The 20,130-nt window shown below is 37.3% G+C and overlaps 1 protein-coding gene across 2 annotated transcripts; it reads left to right on the forward strand.

The window, feature by feature from the left end:
* The first annotated feature begins 5,114 nt into the window (after positions 1-5,114).
* LOC143890087 (uncharacterized protein At1g03900-like) lies at positions 5,115-19,872 on the forward strand. Of its 2 annotated transcripts, XM_077394635.1 has the most exons (4): positions 5,115-6,415; positions 11,259-11,531; positions 13,160-13,255; positions 19,662-19,872. In XM_077394635.1, the coding sequence occupies exons 1-3, from the start codon at positions 5,933-5,935 to the stop codon at positions 13,226-13,228; spliced, it is 825 nt and encodes a 274-aa protein (XP_077250750.1). In that variant the 5' UTR covers positions 5,115-5,932; the 3' UTR covers positions 13,229-13,255; positions 19,662-19,872. The 2 variants fall into 2 exon arrangements, with proteins under 2 accessions (XP_077250750.1, XP_077250749.1); XM_077394634.1 differs by lacking the exon at positions 19,662-19,872 and having other exon boundaries at positions 5,118-6,415; positions 13,160-13,671.
* Positions 19,873-20,130: the final 258 nt, after the last annotated feature.

Below are 20,130 nucleotides of genomic sequence, written 5' to 3' on the forward strand. Positions count from 1 at the left end.
TCGATCTATCAAGCTGCTTTTAGTGTTCCACCGACAACAACTAAACAGTTGATTTTTGTACTTCTTTATTTTAAACATGGGACGTATGTTCGGTATGGGACCAAAATTATCTCCCGTAGGTTCAACGGTCCTGATTGCACCTTATTTATTTGTTTAGTTATTTGATCAGATAAATAACTCAAAAGATGACCAAGGTGAAAACGAGTCAACTCAGGCAAATCAATTATTGACACAGTCAACTTTTCATTAACTTGGAACTTAGTAGGGCAAAACTTCTACAACATAAAACCAAATCCACTCAAGTGAGTCGATGATTGAGTCATGGTTTGATAGTCCAATTACCTAAGTAGGTTGTACCAAGAAAACGTTTTGTGTTGAAATGGTAGGTATGAGTAAATATGTACCTCGACCTGGTACTAAATTAACTCATCTCGTTGACTAATCACAAGATAGGTTCTTGCTGAGTCAAACCAGTTCACTTTGATTAGTCGAACAATTTTTTAACCCGGAAAGGAATGCAAGCCTAGGGCAGACCTCCAAAATAATCTATGTAGACGAATCCAACTAGTGTCAGGATTAGACTGAGTCAATTTGAGCTGGGTATGATCATTTCACCTTGTTCATGTAAATTTTCTAAAGGATTCATTAGCTGACCCCAACTAGCTTGGGACAGAGGCTTAGTTGAGTTTAGTTGAGTATAAGTAGAATACAAGCGGAGGGCAGGCCTTTAATCGTGGCGGGATGATGGTTTTGGGCATCTAAGCTCACACACTCCTCACATATACTACATGCCTTTAATCGTGGCGGGATGATGGTTTTGAGATTCTCCCTGGCCAGAATTTTACCAAATTTTATGTTTTTGCTTGTTGCTTATAGATTGCAATGTGAACGCTGAGTTTAATATTGAATGGCTACATTTGTGTTATGTTCAAGGCTTTTAGTATGTAGAGATAGTTTGCTACATTACATTGCTCAGTTCACAATTTTAATTATATTAATTAGAGAGTTGTTCCTACATGATAATATAGTTTAAAAGTTTTAAACTTAAAATAATGCATAATTAGGTCATTGTTAAGTAAACATGCTATCTATGCTAGAGTTAGGGATGTCAACTGATGTAGGACGTTCTCTCTCTTTAGTTAGTTTGGATAGGATATGACGTTCTCTCTCTTTAGTTAGTGAGATAGAATTTAGAGATGATGTTTATCCTTATCCTTAGAGATAGAGTTGATTAAGATTCTTGTTTGTTTTCGATAAATATTGGCTCTGTGTATGTAAAAATCATATTACGATGGAATGAATTTCAGTTTGCTTCTTTTCCTTGTGGAGTCGAGGATTACACCTTATTTCCTTGTGGATTCACGGACTTTTATCGACGAGAGACGAGAGACGAGAGACGTTGTTCTTCTTCAACCGGCCGGATTGAAGACGGTGATCTTCGCCTTTCCGCACTCTTCCGCCCACGTCAAAGTGGTATCAGAGCCTCGTTCCAGGTCCTATTACGGGTTCAGTTTCTCTGAACTCTTACAAGTTCTGTTTTCACTCCCCATATTTCTCCTAACCCGAAACCCCAACACCCCTTCTTCTGATCCTCATCCAGCCCTTCATTTTCTACCATTGAAGTCCTTCACATCCTTCTTTCTCAGACCATAATTATTGAATCCCTTAAACAACATCTAACAATACACCTACAGATCACCCTCTTCTGATCATTTTACCATCACCAACAACCTCACAAAACAGCCACCCAAACTCCTTGTTTCTTCCTTACTTTGAATCCCTCAAACTAGTCCCAAATCACCCCATCCCTTCTACGATCTTAACACTAAATCCGCAGCCACTCTTTCCTCCATCCATCGCCAGCCCAGATCCCCAACTCATCATTCCTTTAAGCCCAGTTCAGCCTCAAACTCCTTTCAACATACCACTAAAAGAAGAAAAACAAAAACAATAGTAGCCTCCTCCTCTTTGTTCCAGCCACCGTGCTTCTCCCGTAGGATCTCCATTGCCGATTAACTCCTCCCAAAGCCTCTTATTTTTAGTCACCACACTTTGTCTCTTCCGCTGCCTGTATCAATGGGTACTCGCTGCACACTTCGCCAAAGAGAAGGGACCTTAACATCATTGATGTGCAAAGTCCAATGAATCTTTGTCAGATACTGTGATATGTCAGAGTCATGTTGATTAAAAAAAAGACAGGGCTGCAAACAACACCCTTTAATTGTGTTGAACAACACCTTGTTTATTCCATTTTTGTGCTTCCCCGAAACTAGCAACCCTTTTTCCTTGCTGCTTGACAAAACAACTTTATAGACCCAATCTTATCTTGACACCCCTTTGACCCATTTTCATTTTTCCATCCTTAGACACACTACTCCCTACTCTTTCGTAGGAACAGTAGAATCTTTCATAATTTTTAGCCACACTACTCCCTACTCTTTCATAGGAACAGTAGAGAGCCACTTAAATTTTCAAGCCTATTAATTAGCTGGTTAACACCTTGCTTCTAGTAGTGTTTTACACCGTTGAGTTATCAATTTTATCCTTACCTATAATCTCAATAGTACATTCACTTTTAAGGGTTATTATTCTATTTCACCTCTTTATGTAGCCATCCTTTTCTCCTATTCTTTAACCAACCATTTTCCTTTCGTTTTCTTATTCTTTCTTCCTTCTTCCTTTTTCCTTAAACATCTCATGGATCTACAATTCTTCCCACCTTTCTATGGACAGGGCAATTGTGAAACTGGATGTTTGGCATGGATTAATACCATTGAAGATTGTATAGATAAATATGGCATGAGCCACGCTGAGACAATTAAGTCTGCAAAAGTGACTGTCGGTCTTCATGCCAAATCATTCTTGATAAAGATGGAACGGGAATGACATAGATCGGGACAGCCACCTTTCAATTGTTAGTATGAAATTCGTGATTCGTTTATCAAAGAATTCGCGCCAATTACCTATTAGGAATCTTTGATGATTCAGGCTAGAATCAGGTGAGAGAGAGCCCAAAAGGCAAGGTACTATGCTTGGAAGAAAGCTGCATGTCTCATCATCCAAAAGACAAGCGAATGTACCGGACTAGAAGACAATATAAAAGTTATATCGGTTCCATCATTCTGATTCAGAGTTTGCTTCGTTTGAAAATTGCCTGAGATAGTTACATACGCGTTAAGTGTGCCACTAACGTCATCCAACGCGCTTGGAGAGCCCAAATCATTCTATGTAGCTCCTGTATGCCCCCAGATTCATCTAAAGAAGAATTTTCCCAAGAAGAAAGTGGCGAGATGACATATGGCAATCATGAGCTAGATCTTCAGTGAGATATGTTTGCCTTCGAGTTCTTATACATGCCGACTCGAAAAGAAGATCCTCAACAACTATATGAAGCTTCCAAGTCCGTGAACAATAAAAAGCTTTTGTCACGACGCCGTATTACTTTTAAAAATTATTATCAAGACGAATGTGTTATACGATGTTGTGGACATGAATACTGGTCATACAATGTGCACTAAGTTACGGGTATACGACATCGACTTGCTTCATGAAGGAATAATCAAAGCTAAACTCGAGGACGAGTTTTCTTTAAGTGGGGAGGATATGATGTAGGACATTCTCTCTCTTTAGTTAGTTTGGATGAGTTTAAGAATGATGAGATAGAATTTAGAGATGATGTTTATCCTTATCCTTAAAGATAGAGATATAGTTGAGTAGGATTCTTGTTTTTTTTCTATAAATATTGGCTTTGTGTATGTAAAAATCAGATTACGATGGGATGAATTTCAGTTTGCTTCTTTTCCTGGTGGATTCGAGGATTACACCTTATTTCCTTGTGGATTCAAGGACTTTTATCGAAGAGAGACGGTGTTCTGCTTCAATCGGGTTCAAGGATTACACCTTATTTCCTCGTGGATTCAAGGACTTTTATCGAAGAGAGACGGTGTTCTTCTTCAATCGGGTTGAAGACGGTGATCTCTTTCCGCACGCTTCCGCCCACATCATCAACGAATCCACCTAGTGACTTTGGGTCAAATCCACCTATGTCTTGGTCATGGTCCATTCAGGTTTCGTATGTTCCAAATCCTTTTCGTAGTACATTTTCATATCTTACTTTCTAAGTCTGTCATGATCCATTTTCAATGGGACTGACCCATTCGAGTGTCCTAGTTCCTTCTTATGTTATACACAATCAATCAGGGATTAGAGTTAGGGGAGGGAAGAAACTTGACAGATAAGAGAATAACTAGAATCACCGGAAAAAAAGAAAAAGAAAAAAAAAAGGTAGGAAATTAAATGTTGTTTTGAGTATGCATTCTTAAAATGTTATGAAAATATCCTAATGAATAAAAAAATAAATGAAAATATGAAGAGTATTTTGTATATTGATGCCCTCCATTTGGATATAGGATGCTCCATCGGATTTTGTGGCTACAACAAGGCCAAGTTCCAAAATACTTTCAAACCTTTGGATATTGATTCAGGTTTTATCTTGTAAAATTCAGTATTTTTATAATCCTGAATTATAAAATCCATGCATTCAAAAAGAGAAGCCATAATCAAATTATGGGTGTTTTGGATATCACCTCCCATGTTAAAATAAGACCAACAGCTATCGGGCTTTGATTGATTACTATATTTTTGTTTACTCTTGTGAGCATTGGCGGAGACCCAAATGTGATGACATCAATATAACTTCTATTTCCTAATCACCATAAATATTTGGTGGTAAGAATGTTTGAAAAGGAGGAAGTTAGGACAACAATTTTCAGCATTTCAAGAGACAAAACTCTTGGACCTGATGGAATTAGCATACTACCCATTTTTTTGTGAGATTATAAGGAAGATATGATGATAGTATTTGTTAGAATATGTGGGATCCAACGGTTAGATTGGGTTAAGATCTCACTGTTGGATCATCTTGGAGGTTGATTAGGTAAGTTGGGTAAACGAGGCAAGTGGATTAGAATAGGCAAGCAATAGAGATTAGGAAAGTAGATTTGATTAGGGATTATTTCCTTTTAGAATTATCTTGATTCCATTCCATATTTATCATGTAAGTGCTCTATATACACAAACGCTACTTGGAAGGAGTTGTCGAGACAAAAGACTATAATAGTAGTTCTTATAAAACTCTAATAAGGTTGCTTTTTTAATGAGATTAATCTCAATCAGCTTTTAACATTTTTTTGTTAAGGGTTGAGATTAATCTAATTAAAAAGCATTAACTAGAGCTTGTAAAAGTGGACTTCTTCTTAATCTGTTCCATTAACCAGTGTGTAAAAGTCACTTTCTGCTTACAAGAATAGAATATTTTTTGTGCCGATGCCTTGGGAATTAGGAAATGTCCTCTCTCTCTCTCTCTCAAAATCACCACAGAAAACCCTAGATTTTCCCAAATCCATCAAATTTCGTCATATTTTATGAACCCTAGATTTTCCCATTTGTTCATAGTTTTTTCACAAGAACCTTTCATCTCATTGGAACCAGTTCCTTGTCCATTCATCACAAACCTATTTTAATTTCGGCTCAATACAATTCATTTCAAATTTCTCTACAGTTCCCAAATTATCTTTTACTGAATTCCCCCAAAACCACTGATCCCTTCTATTACATTCAATCTCTTCAAACCTCCCACAAAAAAGGAAAGAAACCCTAAAATCCCCTTCAAAAGTCCATTCAAGTTCTCCCACATTACCGTCCAACCCAATCCCTCCACATTTGCATAAAACCCATATCTCTAGCAATTCTTTCCATCTCAAACAAATCCAGATTGTCCCAAGTTACTAGAAACCCTAAAATCTCCTTCAAAATTCCATTCAAATTCACCAACATTACCCCAAATTTACGGCCTACTCAACCCAATCCTTCAACATTTGCAAAAAATCCACATCCCTAGCATTTCTTTCCAATCTCTCAAAACCCTAAAACCATGTCAATTGAGGAAGAAGAAGCATTGGATCATACCCTTTTGGTAGTTCGTGAAGTCTACGTATACAAAATCCCCCCTCGAACCACAAGCGGCGGATATAAATGCGGAGAATGGCTGCAATCAGATAAGATCTGGTCAGGCCGTCTTCGTGTTGTATCGTGCAAGGATCGATGTGAGATCCGCCTCGAGGATCCCAATTCAGGGGAGCTATTTGCAGCATGTTTTGTTCTCCCTGGTCAGAGAGAGAACTCTGTTGAAACAGTGCTTGATTCGTCGAGATACTTTGTGTTGAAGATTGAGGATGGGACTGGAAAGCATGCGTTTATAGGGTTAGGGTTCGCGGAGAGGAATGAGGCATTTGATTTCAATGTTGCATTGTCTGATCATGAGAAGTATGTGAAGAGGGAGAATGAGGGGGAGATTGGAGAGGGGAGTGATGATGGGCATATTGACATTCATCCTGTTGTTAACCATAGATTGAAGGTATAATAAGTACATTGTTTTATTGTATTTGGGTTAGAAGGTTTTGTTAGATTTGTATAATCAGTTGTTGGGTTTTGACAAACAATTTATGAGCTTCTGAATTTGAATATGGGGAATGGGTAGTTGTAAGAAATGACAGTCTTTTGTCTGATGTGTATAATTTGTTAGCTTGTCTGCATAATTTGATTCGCTTTATGATCTTTTACTTTGTAGATGAATGTAATGGATGAGATATTGAATTTGAATATGGGGAACCAAGAGATGGTAGATAGAATTAACGGTTAGATTTTGAGGAATATTTTGTCTGTGGTTTTGAATGTGAATATGGAGCATGATTGTCATAGTTCAATTAGCCTAAGCACCCCAAGTAGGGGTTTATCCATAGCTTTTCAACAAGAGAAACAACCACAAGCAAGTGTGGGTATACATATACGAGAGGCTGCTCAAGAACCGAGTAGAGTAAGGGGTAGAAGTGGAAGCACCTGCCAACCTCAATCTCATGGAAAAGAAAAATGGGTTGTTATTTGCAGATTAATAACATCATCATCATCATCCACACATACTGACACCTAACCATGGTGGTGGTGGTGCTGTGTCCCACAGATCTTGAAGAGGCTGGGTGTAGCATGTTGATACCATGAAATTGATTAACATCACTGAAATTGCAGAATTTTTTTCTTGTGTACTATAATACGATGTTGTGGGTTGTAACTAAATGGAGCTTTACGGATGACTACAAGTCTCTAATCAGTTTCGAAGAAGTTTTTAGGTTTCAGTTTCGGTCGTGATGAAAATGGAAACATGTTAGTTTCGGATGGAAATTTTGGTAGAAATATTTAAAATCATGGAAACTCATGTAAACATATGCAAATGATAGACATTTAAGATGAAACTTCAGGAAGTGCTAGAATTGGTACAAATACACACTAAAAAACCATCACATAAGTAAAAAAATGCCACCTATAATGGTCAAAAACATCAGACACCTATTGACATACACATGCAGTCTGCAGTAAATACCACATTTCACATGTAATCCATATAAATAACTATATGTAATACGTGCACCACATTTCATATGCAGTTCCTACAAATATAATTATGTAACACATATTGGTATAGACGTATTGTATACTACTAATAGACAGTTATGGTTTCGGTATGCATTTCAGTTGGATTGGAAACAAAAACATTTCGGCCCGTTTTGTGTCGGTGTCCGTGAAAATTTCAAACCATAGTCTTGACTAAATTTCTCTAGGGATGACCTCTTGGAGATCAAGAAGTCGAATGTGAGGATGCAAGATAGCAAGAGCAACAACAGCAAGCAAGTGTGGGCATTTGTATACGGGAGGCTGCACAAAAACCACAGGATAAGAGTCGAAGTGGAAGCACTAGTCAGCCTCAATCTCAAGGAAAAGGAAAACACTCAAACAGGTTATTTGTTCGTGGATCATTATCATCATCATTAGCAATACATGCACACTAAGACCTCACCTTATGATGATGGTGTTGGTGGTAGTATATCCACTGGTCTTGAACCCCCATGTGAAGATGCAAGACATCCAGAGCAACAAGCAAGTGCAGTCATAAATGCACAGGAGGATGCATAAGAACCAAGTAGAGTAAGGGTAGAAGTGAAAGCACAAGTCAGCCTCAATCTAAGGAACAGGAAAACGAGTTGTTTGTTGCTCATCATTTTCTTCTTCATCATCATAATTAGTAACACACACTGACACCCACCTAGTGATGGTGATGGTGTTGTTGTATTCACAGATCTTGAAGAGGGGGAACCCTAGCAGTATGATCATGGGCATGGGGTGGTTGATCATGGTGATAGAGACCCTAGAGCTGGTTTTAGTTGTTGTCAAAGCTCGGGAATGACAGTCTTGATGAGGATATTATCTTGAAATATTACCTAATCAGTGTAGTGGCGGCGGCGGCGACACTGTCAATGTTGTTTAGTTACTCCCATAGGGGTTTATCAGCTTTGGGGACTTTAGACTAGGCTGCACATTCACGAGGAGGTAAAAGCAGCCTCAACCCCAAATATTCGACTATGGACAAGCTGCCAAGCCCAGTATATGGCTATGGCCTGTTCCAGACACAATACTTTGCTAATAATGCTTACCGTCTTTTCTTTCCTATCTTCTCTGAAGGGCATGGATAGGGCTATTATGGAAGATTATTTCAGATAGATAGTGATGATGGTTGTCAACTGCCATTTGATTCTTTGACGCTTTGTAATCTTTACTTTCATACTTTCTCATTTTGTCCTATCTGCCAAACTGGCAGTTGCCTGAATGAGACGTTCATAGAGTCGGTTTCAATATCTCTCACAGATGCAAATGATAGTGTGGTACAAACATACCATTCAAAAAAAAAAAAAAAGTGTGGTACAAACATATAGTATGTGTTTTAATCTACCCTATGGATAGGTTATAAACTAGTTAAGAGATTCAAGTGAAGGGGAAGAAGTGAAAGAGGAATACAATGAGAGGAGAGTAGGCCGAAGGGAGAAGAGAAGGGAAAGTGTTCGCGTGGTTGGAAAGCCCAAATCACACACAGGTTTTAGGAAAGGGGGACCACACTTAATCCACGGAGGTTACTTGAGTGAAATGACAATTACTACTCTATAATGATGGGCCCCACTAATTCTTCTGTATATAAAGACAATTACTACTGTATTAGTGAAAATGTTACACGTCTGGTATTCATTGTAGTGTTGGTGATGGACCTGATGGCGGTGGTGGCACTGTCAATGTTGGCGAGTTTGGTTATTTGAGTAGAGAGTTTATCAGCTTGGGGGACTTTGGATTAGGTAGCATTGGCATATACGTGACAAAGTACAAACAGCCTCAAAGCTTCCAATTGACAATTACTTTCCCATTGTCTTGAGGGCCGTAGGCATGGCAGTTACAGAGGATATTGTCAGAGGAACATAGATGAAGATAACGTTGATGATGGTTATCAACTCCCATGTAGTTCTTTGTGTTATTAAGTCAAAATAATTTTGTCTCTTTAACTATTTGATTCTTTGACTGTACTTTCACACTTTCCCATAGTGTACTAATTGCCAAATTAGCAATTGCAAGACTCATACTCATACTCTCCCAGATTCATAGTTTCAATGTCTCACACAAATACAATGATAGTATAGTACAGACATAATAGTATACATTATTAGTACTACTGTACTGGTGGCCATTTAGTAGTAATTATCAGTTTATCAGTGTTTCAAAAATCATACTTGGACTGAACTCAGCCAAGGTAAAAGGGAGTCGAGTTGAGCTTGAGTCAATGGTTGATTCAGTAAAAAAAATTCATTAACTCGGGCGAGTAAGAAGGTTTGATGCCTTGGTCAGAACTCAGACTCGGATGAGGGCCCAGCCAAGTGTTGATTGACTTGGTCAAAACTAGGACTCGGACTAGGGCCTAGCTGAGGTAAAGGGAAGTCCACTCGGGCAAGTTGACGATCGACTTGAGAAGTTTTTTTTTTTTTTGAAATGGCAAGATGAATTCATTAAAAAAGGAAGGGGACCGAAGTGGGCCTCAACCAAAATTACAAGAAAATAAAACAACAATAACAAGAAAGACAAATCTCAGGGAGGAAGGAAGTCAAACCACTCCAACTCCAACCTCCTAACTCCACTTCTAGCCAAGGAGTCCGCCTCCCCATTAGCAGATTGCCGAACATGATTGAAAACAATAGATGAGCCCGCAATTAAATCATCTATTTCATCAAAAATAGAAGAAAATCTCCAAGGAGGCGACACCAACCCCCTCAACCATTTAATCACATTCAAAGAATCTCCCTCCACAATAGTGATATTCATGCTATCTCTCTCAAGCCTTTTTATGCCATGATAAACCGCCCTCATCTCGGCCTCCGAGGCATCACAAACTCCAAGAGGGCCGGCAAAAGCCCATATAACTTTACCACAAGCATCCCGACACAACCCACCAACAACGGCCGGGCCCGGGTTCCCAATAGTCGACCCATCAAACGACTTGAGAAGTTTTTAAACAGGGGTAATTATATACTACCAAAATTGAAAGATGTGAAAATAGCTACAACTCTAAGCAGCACTATCATTTAACAGGTAATTAGGTAAATTTTAAGCAAGCAGATGTGTCATACATACATGTCAAATACTATGATAAATACATGATTTTGAAGGTATATGAATTTTAAGCAAGCCGATGTATCATACATACATGTCAAATACTAAGATAAACACATGATTTTGAAGGTTTGTGATTTATTCACATATTTAATGATATATTATGATTTTTTCAACCTTTTTATGTCATCCCAGGCGCATCTTCCAAGATGTACTGGATTTTCAATTTTGGCTTCTCCAATGCATCTCAGAAACCCAAGACTTTCAAACCTTGATCTATAGTATATAACTATATAAGCATCAAGTGAAACCAATCAACAAAAAAATCTGATCTTTCAAATGACAAAAAATCAACAAAAAATCTGTGTACAGAGTTTTTTTTGTCCCAGTAACCTTTCCGACATAGTTTTTGAGAAAGAATACCCTTTTTACCCAAGAATATACCCTTTGAGACTGTAAATAAAAGTCATCTGGCCTCACTACAACAAGAAACTCTCCAGCTACAATATAGTCATTACGTATTTATTGATATAGTGCTTGAATAAATTTGACGGGTTTCACCTCTTATTTAATACTAATTTCATTGTTACATTTCGTATGTGACCTTGATCTTTCAATTTCTATTTCTATTAAAATATTCATATTGTTTATTTTTCTGTACAGAAGTTTCCATCTTTATTCTTTTCCTAGAATCATTGTTGTTTTGAGATTCTGGATTTTAGGAAGGGGAGACCATTCGGATCAATGTGAAGAACAAGCCATCTGGCGGAGCTGGCATGCTTTCGGCTGCTGGGTTGTCAGGAGGTGCTGGAAAACCCAATGTCTCTCTTGCACCACCACCTACTGGGACTGGGAAAATCAGGTCCTCTCTTCCACCCCCACCCAATGACCCCGCTGCTGCTTGGATGACTGCTGGTCATGGTGTTGCAATCAAAGGTCCCAATGAAAGCACTAGGCGTACTGTTGATCCTTTCTCAAATCTTTCACAAATTGAGGTCTCTCTCTATCTCTCAAATCTTTCACATCCATTTCCTTGTAATGCTCTGTGGCCATATGCATACATGCTCGTAACATAATTTGCTTTGCGAAAAATTAAAAATGCAGTTTTTTATTTTTGAAAATGATAAATTGCCCATTTTCTTTTCATGTTTATTCTTGAACGGAAAATATAAATAAATACCTTCATGTTTATAATAAAATAATAACATGATTATTTACTGCCGCTGACTTTCAAGAAGACTCGAACTTATTGCTTTCACAAAAGTGAGAGTTACTCTGCATCTTAAACGGAATGGAGTACCACTTTTGCGAAGGCCAAAACACCATGTGATCAACATGCATCCAATTTTGTAGGAACAAATCTTCTCTGCGGTTACCTGTATACCATGATAGGGGCGCAGATGGCAGCCGTGAGACATCGTATTGTTGTTTCTTCATGGACGCTGATTCAGATATTGTGTCGATTTTTATTTTTGAAGTTTTTGGCTTTCATAGTTTTTACATTGTTCCTCCCAAAAATGTCTCATAGCCCTTCTGTCTTGTATGTAATACCTGGGATCATCAAACTGCCCTCTACAGGAAACTATCAGTACTCTTGTTCTTTAGTGTGGTACTATTTGGATTTTTGTTGTGCTGGTGTTCAAAGTAGATGATGGAACTATAGTTGCATGAGTCTTTCTACGTGGGTACTGCTCCTTCTTCAGAAATTAGTTCTTCCTTGACACTCAAACAGCTTATTTTTGTTGACAGTTCTTGCTTCTTTTGTTTACTAGGGGTAGCGTGCATTCTTACATGTTCATCTAAAAACATGAAAGTAGGATAGCCATTGGATAGTTTGCAATGAAATCCCAGGCCAGCTGGCTTTTTAGGAACTCTATTGGGGAAGTTATGGAATCATCTTCCTGCCTATCTGCAAGGCGGACTCTAGTGAGGTGCGGGCTAGAAATTTACTTACTGGCCGTTTCATGCACTTTCCAGGTTATCACAAACTTGTGGACAAGGGTGATTCTAGAAGTGTTATTTTTTTTTTGGAACGGTACTAGAAGTGTTATTTCTTGTGTTTTAAAGCACTTGCTGGGTTCACAGAGGCTTACTTGCTTTATGCCTGAAGGTTTGGACCTTGAAGACAAATAGGAGCATCTTTTAAGCATATGTTTAGTCCACAATTAGGATGTTGGATGAGTTGGCGAGGGGAAATGTGGAGAGGATCATCTTATTCATTTATTAATTTTTTGCTACAAGCATTGAGGATCATCTTATCTTCTGGCGACTTGTTTCCCTTATAATTCATACTTTATTATCCATAGGAGAGGTGCAGAGAGGGTCATCTTTGCAACTCCTTTCCCCTATAATTTGTAATTTATTTTCTGTTTTTTTTGCTGGGACTTCTCGCCCTTAGAAGTTTGCTTTTCTTCCCGGTATTGCCTTGTTTTCTCTCCTCAAAGAAACTTATATTTACTTAAAGAAATCTTGTGAAAAGCATTTCAGTGATTTAGGAAAACAAACAGAAGCTTACATATTTTCCCCTTTTGTATGAATATTCAGTCCCAAATTCACTTATCGATCTTCTCCAGAAACTTGAATGTTGTTCATTTAACCTGGTTGTGTCTATTCGTATCTGCAGAGAAGCCTTCCTTCGACAACTGGATCAGGATCAGCAAAGAGCACGGCATCCGAATGGGCAGCATTTTAAATCTATGAGATGCTTCATCATATACAAGTGAGATATTTATTCATTTTCCTTATTTAAAACATAAAAGAAAACGGAAAAAAGAAAGAGAAGAATATTCAACCATGAACATGCTTTAGACTTACAGTTCGGGTTGGAACTTGGAAAGATGTGTGGGGTGTTGCAATTTTCAGGCTCTGAAAATAATGTAACAAGGATTTGTTAAATGCCTTCTCTACTCCGATTGAAACTTAGCAGCCTTTTATTATAAATTTAAAGGGCTGTCCTTTTGCAATTTTATCATACTTATCTCCTGTTCTTTGTGTACATTTGCATTGATGAGAACCCTTTACATATTGGCAAATGTGGATCAGAGGAAGGCAAAAAACTGATACTGAGAATATTAGAAACCTGTATTTTCTTGTTAAGCTAAGTTCAAATATGACAGTTGCAGTGATCCTCTCTAACTGTTGCATTTATGATCTGCCCGCTATGTAACCTACTCTTTCTCTTTTTTTTTGAAAGGTAACAGTTTTATTGGGGAAAAAAAATGAAAAAGATATTTTTTTTTTTTTTTTTTTTTTTTGGGAGGCAACAGTTCTATTGAAAAAGAAAACTAGATTTTTTTTTTTGAAAGGTAACAGTTTTAGTAAGAAGAAATATAGAAATTTTCTTTCTGAAAGGTAACTGTTTTTTTTCTTTTGAGAAGGAAAGGTAACAGTAGACCCCCTGTGGTTTCAATTTGTATAAGGTAGCCCCCCTCAGTTGATGGTTTATCCACAGATTGAAGGGTTAGGATGATCCGATGGAGCTGATTTTCTGGGCACACCCTATCTATGTCAGGGCCCATCAAATGAACACCATTGCTCAATTTTCTAGCCATTATGTATTTATATGTAGACACCAAATGTCACACTTTCTGAATGATGCTAATTGTGATTTTTTACACATTTTCTCAATTTTCCTTTTGTAGGGTCTTTCCTGATTGGTTAGGATCATTGATTGTCCAATGAGTCTTTCATGATCAAAGGTAATGCTTGTGTAGTGGACGGTTTGGATCTAACCATGATGCCCACCTATGATATAGGTGGGTTAACTAAGGGGGCTGGTTTTGCCTTCTTGAAATTAGTTGTGACACCCATTTTAGTATCTTTTATATGTAGAAAATTAAAAGCAAATCAAAGAAGACAAGTAAACATGGTGGAAAATGCCTAAATTTGTGAGCCAGCACAAGGCTTCGAAAGGAGTAGATTTATGAAAAGATGGAACTAGAGACTGGGAAGAGAAGTGGCCAAAATTGTGCTTCTCATGCCCACGAGGGTCTCTTACTAAGGCTTGATTAAAATACCAGCACTTAATTGAGACAAGATGTTGGCTCTTTAATATCTTTAATGGGATTATATCATGGATTCCGTATTACAACTTGAAACACTTTGATGAAAATAGGAAATTTAATTAATTGAAGCGTGATATGGCTTTCGGCGAAATTGCGTAGCAAATTCCTATATTTATACTATGTTTACACTACATTATATAATGTGAGGCGCCTTATTTCTTTTAAATTTTGAAGAATTGATTGAGCCCAAAACTGATTATTGGATTAAAAATTAAAAACAAATTTGATTCCAATAATCAAACCAACTGGTCCTTAGGATGTTATGCACATTCCCCACTATCATTTATCCCATTAAGAAGAAAAAAAATTCAGTTCACATAGTTACCTACATACATTAATTGGTAAATTAGATTATATATATATATATATATATATAGAGAGAGAGAGAGAGAGAGAGAGAATAGAGTTCCTAAGGTGCCTACAAAAAATCAGATCCATAGGATCATCCTAACCCTTCCATTTATGGAGGTTAAAAATGGACAGATTTATGGAGGTTTATACCCATTCATTTCAACCTCCACAAATGGAAGGGTTAGGATGATCCTATGAAGTTGATTTTTTGGGCACACCCTATCTATGTGAGGGCGTATCAAATGAATGCTTTGGATCATCCAAACAAAGTGGGCCCCTTATGTTTTTAAGTGCCACCTCATATAAGCTATATGAGATGACACCTTAGGAACTCTATTCTCATATATATATATATATATATATATATATATATATATATATATATATATATATATATATATATATATATATAGGGAAAGGTGTGCGTACTCGGTCGAGTAGATAAGCTTATCTACTCGGTCCGGTTAAAAACAGTGGGGGCCCACATTTTTGGGGTGATCCAAACCATTCATTTGAAAGGCCCTTACCTAGATAGGGTGTCCACAAAAAATCAGCCCCATAGTATCATCCTAACCGATCCAACAGTGGAGGGAAAAATAGGAAAAAATGGACAAACACAGCTTGTCCACAAATCTGCCCATTTTTCCCTCCACTGTTAGATGGGTTAGGATGATCCTATGGGGCTGATTTTTTGTGGACACCCTATCTAGGTAAGGGCCTTTCAAATGAATGGTTTGGATCACCCCAAAAATGTGGGCCCCCACTTTTTTAACCCGACCGAGTAGATAAGCTTATCTACTCGACCGAGTACGCACACCTTTCCCATATATATATGAATTGGATGACAATGGGAGAAAACACTTACATATTAGGGTGTGTTTGGATTGTTAGAATTGGGCATTGGAATTGGAGTTCTATTTCGATTCCGCCCAATTCTTACGATTGGTTCAAAAATCGAACAGAACAGAATCAGTGGGGTAGACATAATACTGGGGAAAAATGTTAGGCTTTGTTTCCTGTCCCCATAGGTGGTGTTTTGATTATTTTGATTCCTCCCCGTTCAAAATGAAATTTTTATTAGAATTTTTCGAACTAAATTTTTTATTCCATTTCCAGGGGAATCAAAATAGGATGCTGATTCCAATTCTTGATTCCGGCAATCCAAACCTAGCATTAATCTATTCTATATATAATGGGAAACTTGGCGACCTTAGGTCATTTAAAACCTGAAATTTGAATTCCATCTTGCCTGTTGAATAATGGCCTAAAAGATCATTTAGGGTACGTTTGGTTGCCACTGAAAATGCGCAACCCTTGGAAATAGGTGCAAACTAATGTTATTCTCTTTTGAACATTATCTGTTTCATTAAAAAAAATTGACAAATATTCAAATAAATGTGTACAATTTATAAGGAAAACAAAAAATTCTGCACAGCAAGTGAAAGTGAAAGAGACAATCCTTATACTATATATAAAGCGTGAATCAGGGGTTAAAGTCATCCTCACTTTTTTGTTATTTCCGTTCATGTCCCACAGTCCACAATACCTTTTGCATTGACATTTTTGGTTTTCTTTAGAGGCATTCTCGGCATTACTGTTGGGCAATAATAAATACCCTATGGCAAGCGTCCAAAAAAAAAACCTCATATAACTTTTTCTTTTACCATTAACCCCTTTGCTTATATCTAACATCTATCCCTATGAGAAATTATTTGAGGGTAAAATCGTAACCTACATACGAAAAGTACCGACAAAAGGTACCTGTCTATGACAATTACGGCAAGAAACTACCAAGAAGAGGTAAAGACATATGACATTAAAGAAATAACTACTTTTTATTACTCATGCATGACACTTGCAAAATATTGACAGATTCAGGGCACCTGAAGAGGAACAACAAGCTAGGATCAGCCTATATTGATTGGAGGGCTAGGATCAGCCTATATTGATTGGAGGGCTAGGATCAGCCTGTGGAAGTGATTTTACGGGGACAACCGATTGATGTAACCCTCTATAGATCGGAGTGTTCGGATCAACCTATGAAAATTATTTTTGGGGCACAACCTATGTAGACAGTTGCCCATCTAATAGACGGTTTGAATCATCCTATGATACGGGCCATACCGTACATTTGTCTCCGCCTTGCTCAATTTTGCAGGGGTATATTTGTCATCCCGGTCACTTAGTGTGCTCCTAGAGAACATAAAAAAGTTATCGCTTTCGTTCCCAACTTTTGCTTAAATTCTTTCTACATCCCATTATATTTTAGGAAAAGTTCCCTGTGTATCCAATTTCTGATGGCTATTTTTGTCAATTCCAATGCCAATGACCCTTACATGTCCGTCCAAAGACTCCAAACGAAACCCTATTATCTGCCCGTTTGGCATTCACTGGATTCCCTTCCTCTCCTCTCAAAGTCTCGTCACATGCTTTTGTTTTTACTTCTCTTCTATGTCCTGCTCTGGGTATCATTTTCTCTTTGACCATAAATATATTTTATTTTTATTTTTCATTCATTAATGAAGGAGATTGGTAAGGACTATATATGGATTCCAAACCGGGCTATTCTCCCTCCGGCAAACGAACTAAAGATGAGTTTTCTTGCTTCTTTTTGTTTTCTATTTTTTCCCTTTAAATGGATGGATTTTAATTAGGGATCCTGAGTTTTGTTTTGGTTTTTAGGATGACCAAATTTTAGGGGATTTCTTTAAACAGGGATTATTAATTCTTTTTTTGTAGGAGGATTTTGATTGTACGTTTTTCTCTTCTAAAAGAGGATTTCGATTTTTCTATTCTTTTTGGCTTTTTCCTATCACAAATTTTGGTTATGGAAGTTCTTTTCTTCAGTTTCCCCGAACGAGGTATTTTATTTAAATAGGTCTCTGGAGTCTTTCATCAATTTCTTCGTTATGCCCTGCCAGATGTTACCAAGCAAAACCTACAAAAACATACTGCAACCCTTCATCTCCTTCCCAAACCCATTTCAAGGTAATGTGAGTTAGTGTTTTATGAAATCCCTCATCGGATGCCTGTTAGTGTTTTATGAAATTCCTCATTAGAATGTAAACACTTGAACAACGATGATTTGAGGTTATACATCGAATCCACAGGTTGATTTTTCACAAAAGCTCATTGTTGGGGCTTGGATTATTGGAAATTTATTGGAAATGAAAAATATTTATAAAAGTTATGACTTCTTTGTATGCACAGAAAAGATAACTCTAGATCAACTATAATGATATCATTTTCCTAAAAATTGTGGGAAGAAAAAAGTTCTCAAAAAAAAAATCCCGTCGACAAAGTCTTTCTTGTAATCCAAACAGGGCCAAAATTCTCTAAGATTGACCAACTGCTGAATATTATGCATGCGTGCTAATATGCTTGGCCGAACCGATCATATCCGTGAGACAATGGATTTAATGCTATGTTTTCTTCTCTTATGAAATTCAATATTAATGCGTCTCACATCAAAATTAGTTGAAAGTTTCGATATGAAAACTAAGTGTTTGAACAAAATTTATCATTTTATAGAGTGCTTAAATGATATGTTTATCATTTTCTAGGAATTAACTTACTGGAAACAATTTTCAATAAGTAAAGGGCATGTTCGCAACCATAATTTAAATGGTTTTTGCCCATTTTGTAGGTGCTCGAATGCAACGCAGTAAAATCCAAAAAAGGTAGTTCTGCAATCTGCAAACTAGACCCGGCAAGCCCATTTCTCCAAACTCTACGTTTAACATGTATAAAGGATGACATTCAAGCCATTTTTTTCCAAAAAAGGATGAGAATTTGAGGCACGACTAGGAGTCGCTTACTTCGATTATAGGGGAGGATAACAAGTGTTGCCGTACACACCCAAAATCTTTTTAGCAAAGGTGATTCTTAAAAAAATGGGTGGGAAAAAGACCCCAATACCCTTCTGACATGATGACAGTAACAATCATTATCTTAAAGTTAGATTTAATGCATTTGATCTTAGCTATTATCGTTTTCATTCGTTTGAACATATGTTTGAAACCAAAATAATGTTGGGTTCGTTTTAATCTTTGTTGTCTACAATAAGCAGAGACTGTTAGATCCTTGACAAGTGAAAGTATTTTTATGTACTTAAGATTCCGGCGGCGTACTCGATATGTTTGGAACACATATTTAAACCTAAAAAATCTGACAGCGTACTTGATATTCCGGCGTCGTTCGCGATATTCCATCGGCTTACTCGATACGTTTGGAACACATGTTTGAACCCAAAACATCCGACATCGTATTTGATATTCCGATGGCATACTCGATATTCCGGCGGTGTTCTCGATATTCCGGCAGCGTACTCGATACATTTGGAACACATATTTGAACTCAGAAAATTCGACAGCGTACTTGATATTCTGACGGCGTACTCTAAAATCCGGCGGCGTTCTCAGCCAAAAGAGACGTGAGAAATAATAAAATATTCAATAACGTAGCCGTTCTGAGCCAAAAGAGATGTGGGAAATAATAAAATATTCAATAACGTCGTCGTTGCATAAACTTGTCTTTTTTGTGACTAATTACTCTGTCTATTTCTTCTACATGATGAGCTATTTTTGTTCTTAAAATATTTCATCACCTAAACTTAGCTTACATTTTACTCTCTCTTATTTTTTGAATCCACATATTTTAGATGTAGGCTTTAATAGCACTGCCTTATGTTTGTTTTGTTTGTTCTCACAGTAAGCTTTATTTCACTTACCCGGAAGAGATCAAAGAGGAATGCTAGCGTCAAGCGGAAGCTTCACCCAAAGGCGTTTTAAGTGCAGTTTTCTCGATGTGTTTATTTCATCAATGACATTGCAGAAATCAGAAGCTTTGACGACAGACAAGGATGCTTCATGAGTAGGAAACACTCGCAATAATGAAAATGGGTGATTCTCAGACCAATTTCATACCAATATAAAGATTCTGTAATAAATCTTCAATTCTCCTTGAAAAAATGAAATCCTATTAGGGCCCGTTTGGATGCCGAGAAGATTTTGATTCGGATTTCTCACATTTGCAGCCCTTTTTGCATTGTAATTTGGATTTCTCACATTTCTAATTCAGCATCTGATAGTGAAAAAAATCAGATTTCTTTGCAGTGGAAATAAGAAATTGGAAATATATTGTTTTTTAAAAAACACATTGTCCAACAAAATTCAGTGGG

The sequence above is a fragment of the Tasmannia lanceolata genome, unplaced genomic scaffold, assembly GCF_043159265.1.
Source record: "Tasmannia lanceolata isolate RefF3 unplaced genomic scaffold, GAP_Taslan_0.1 ptg000013l, whole genome shotgun sequence".
Classification (NCBI taxonomy): Eukaryota; Viridiplantae; Streptophyta; class Magnoliopsida; order Canellales; family Winteraceae; genus Tasmannia; species Tasmannia lanceolata.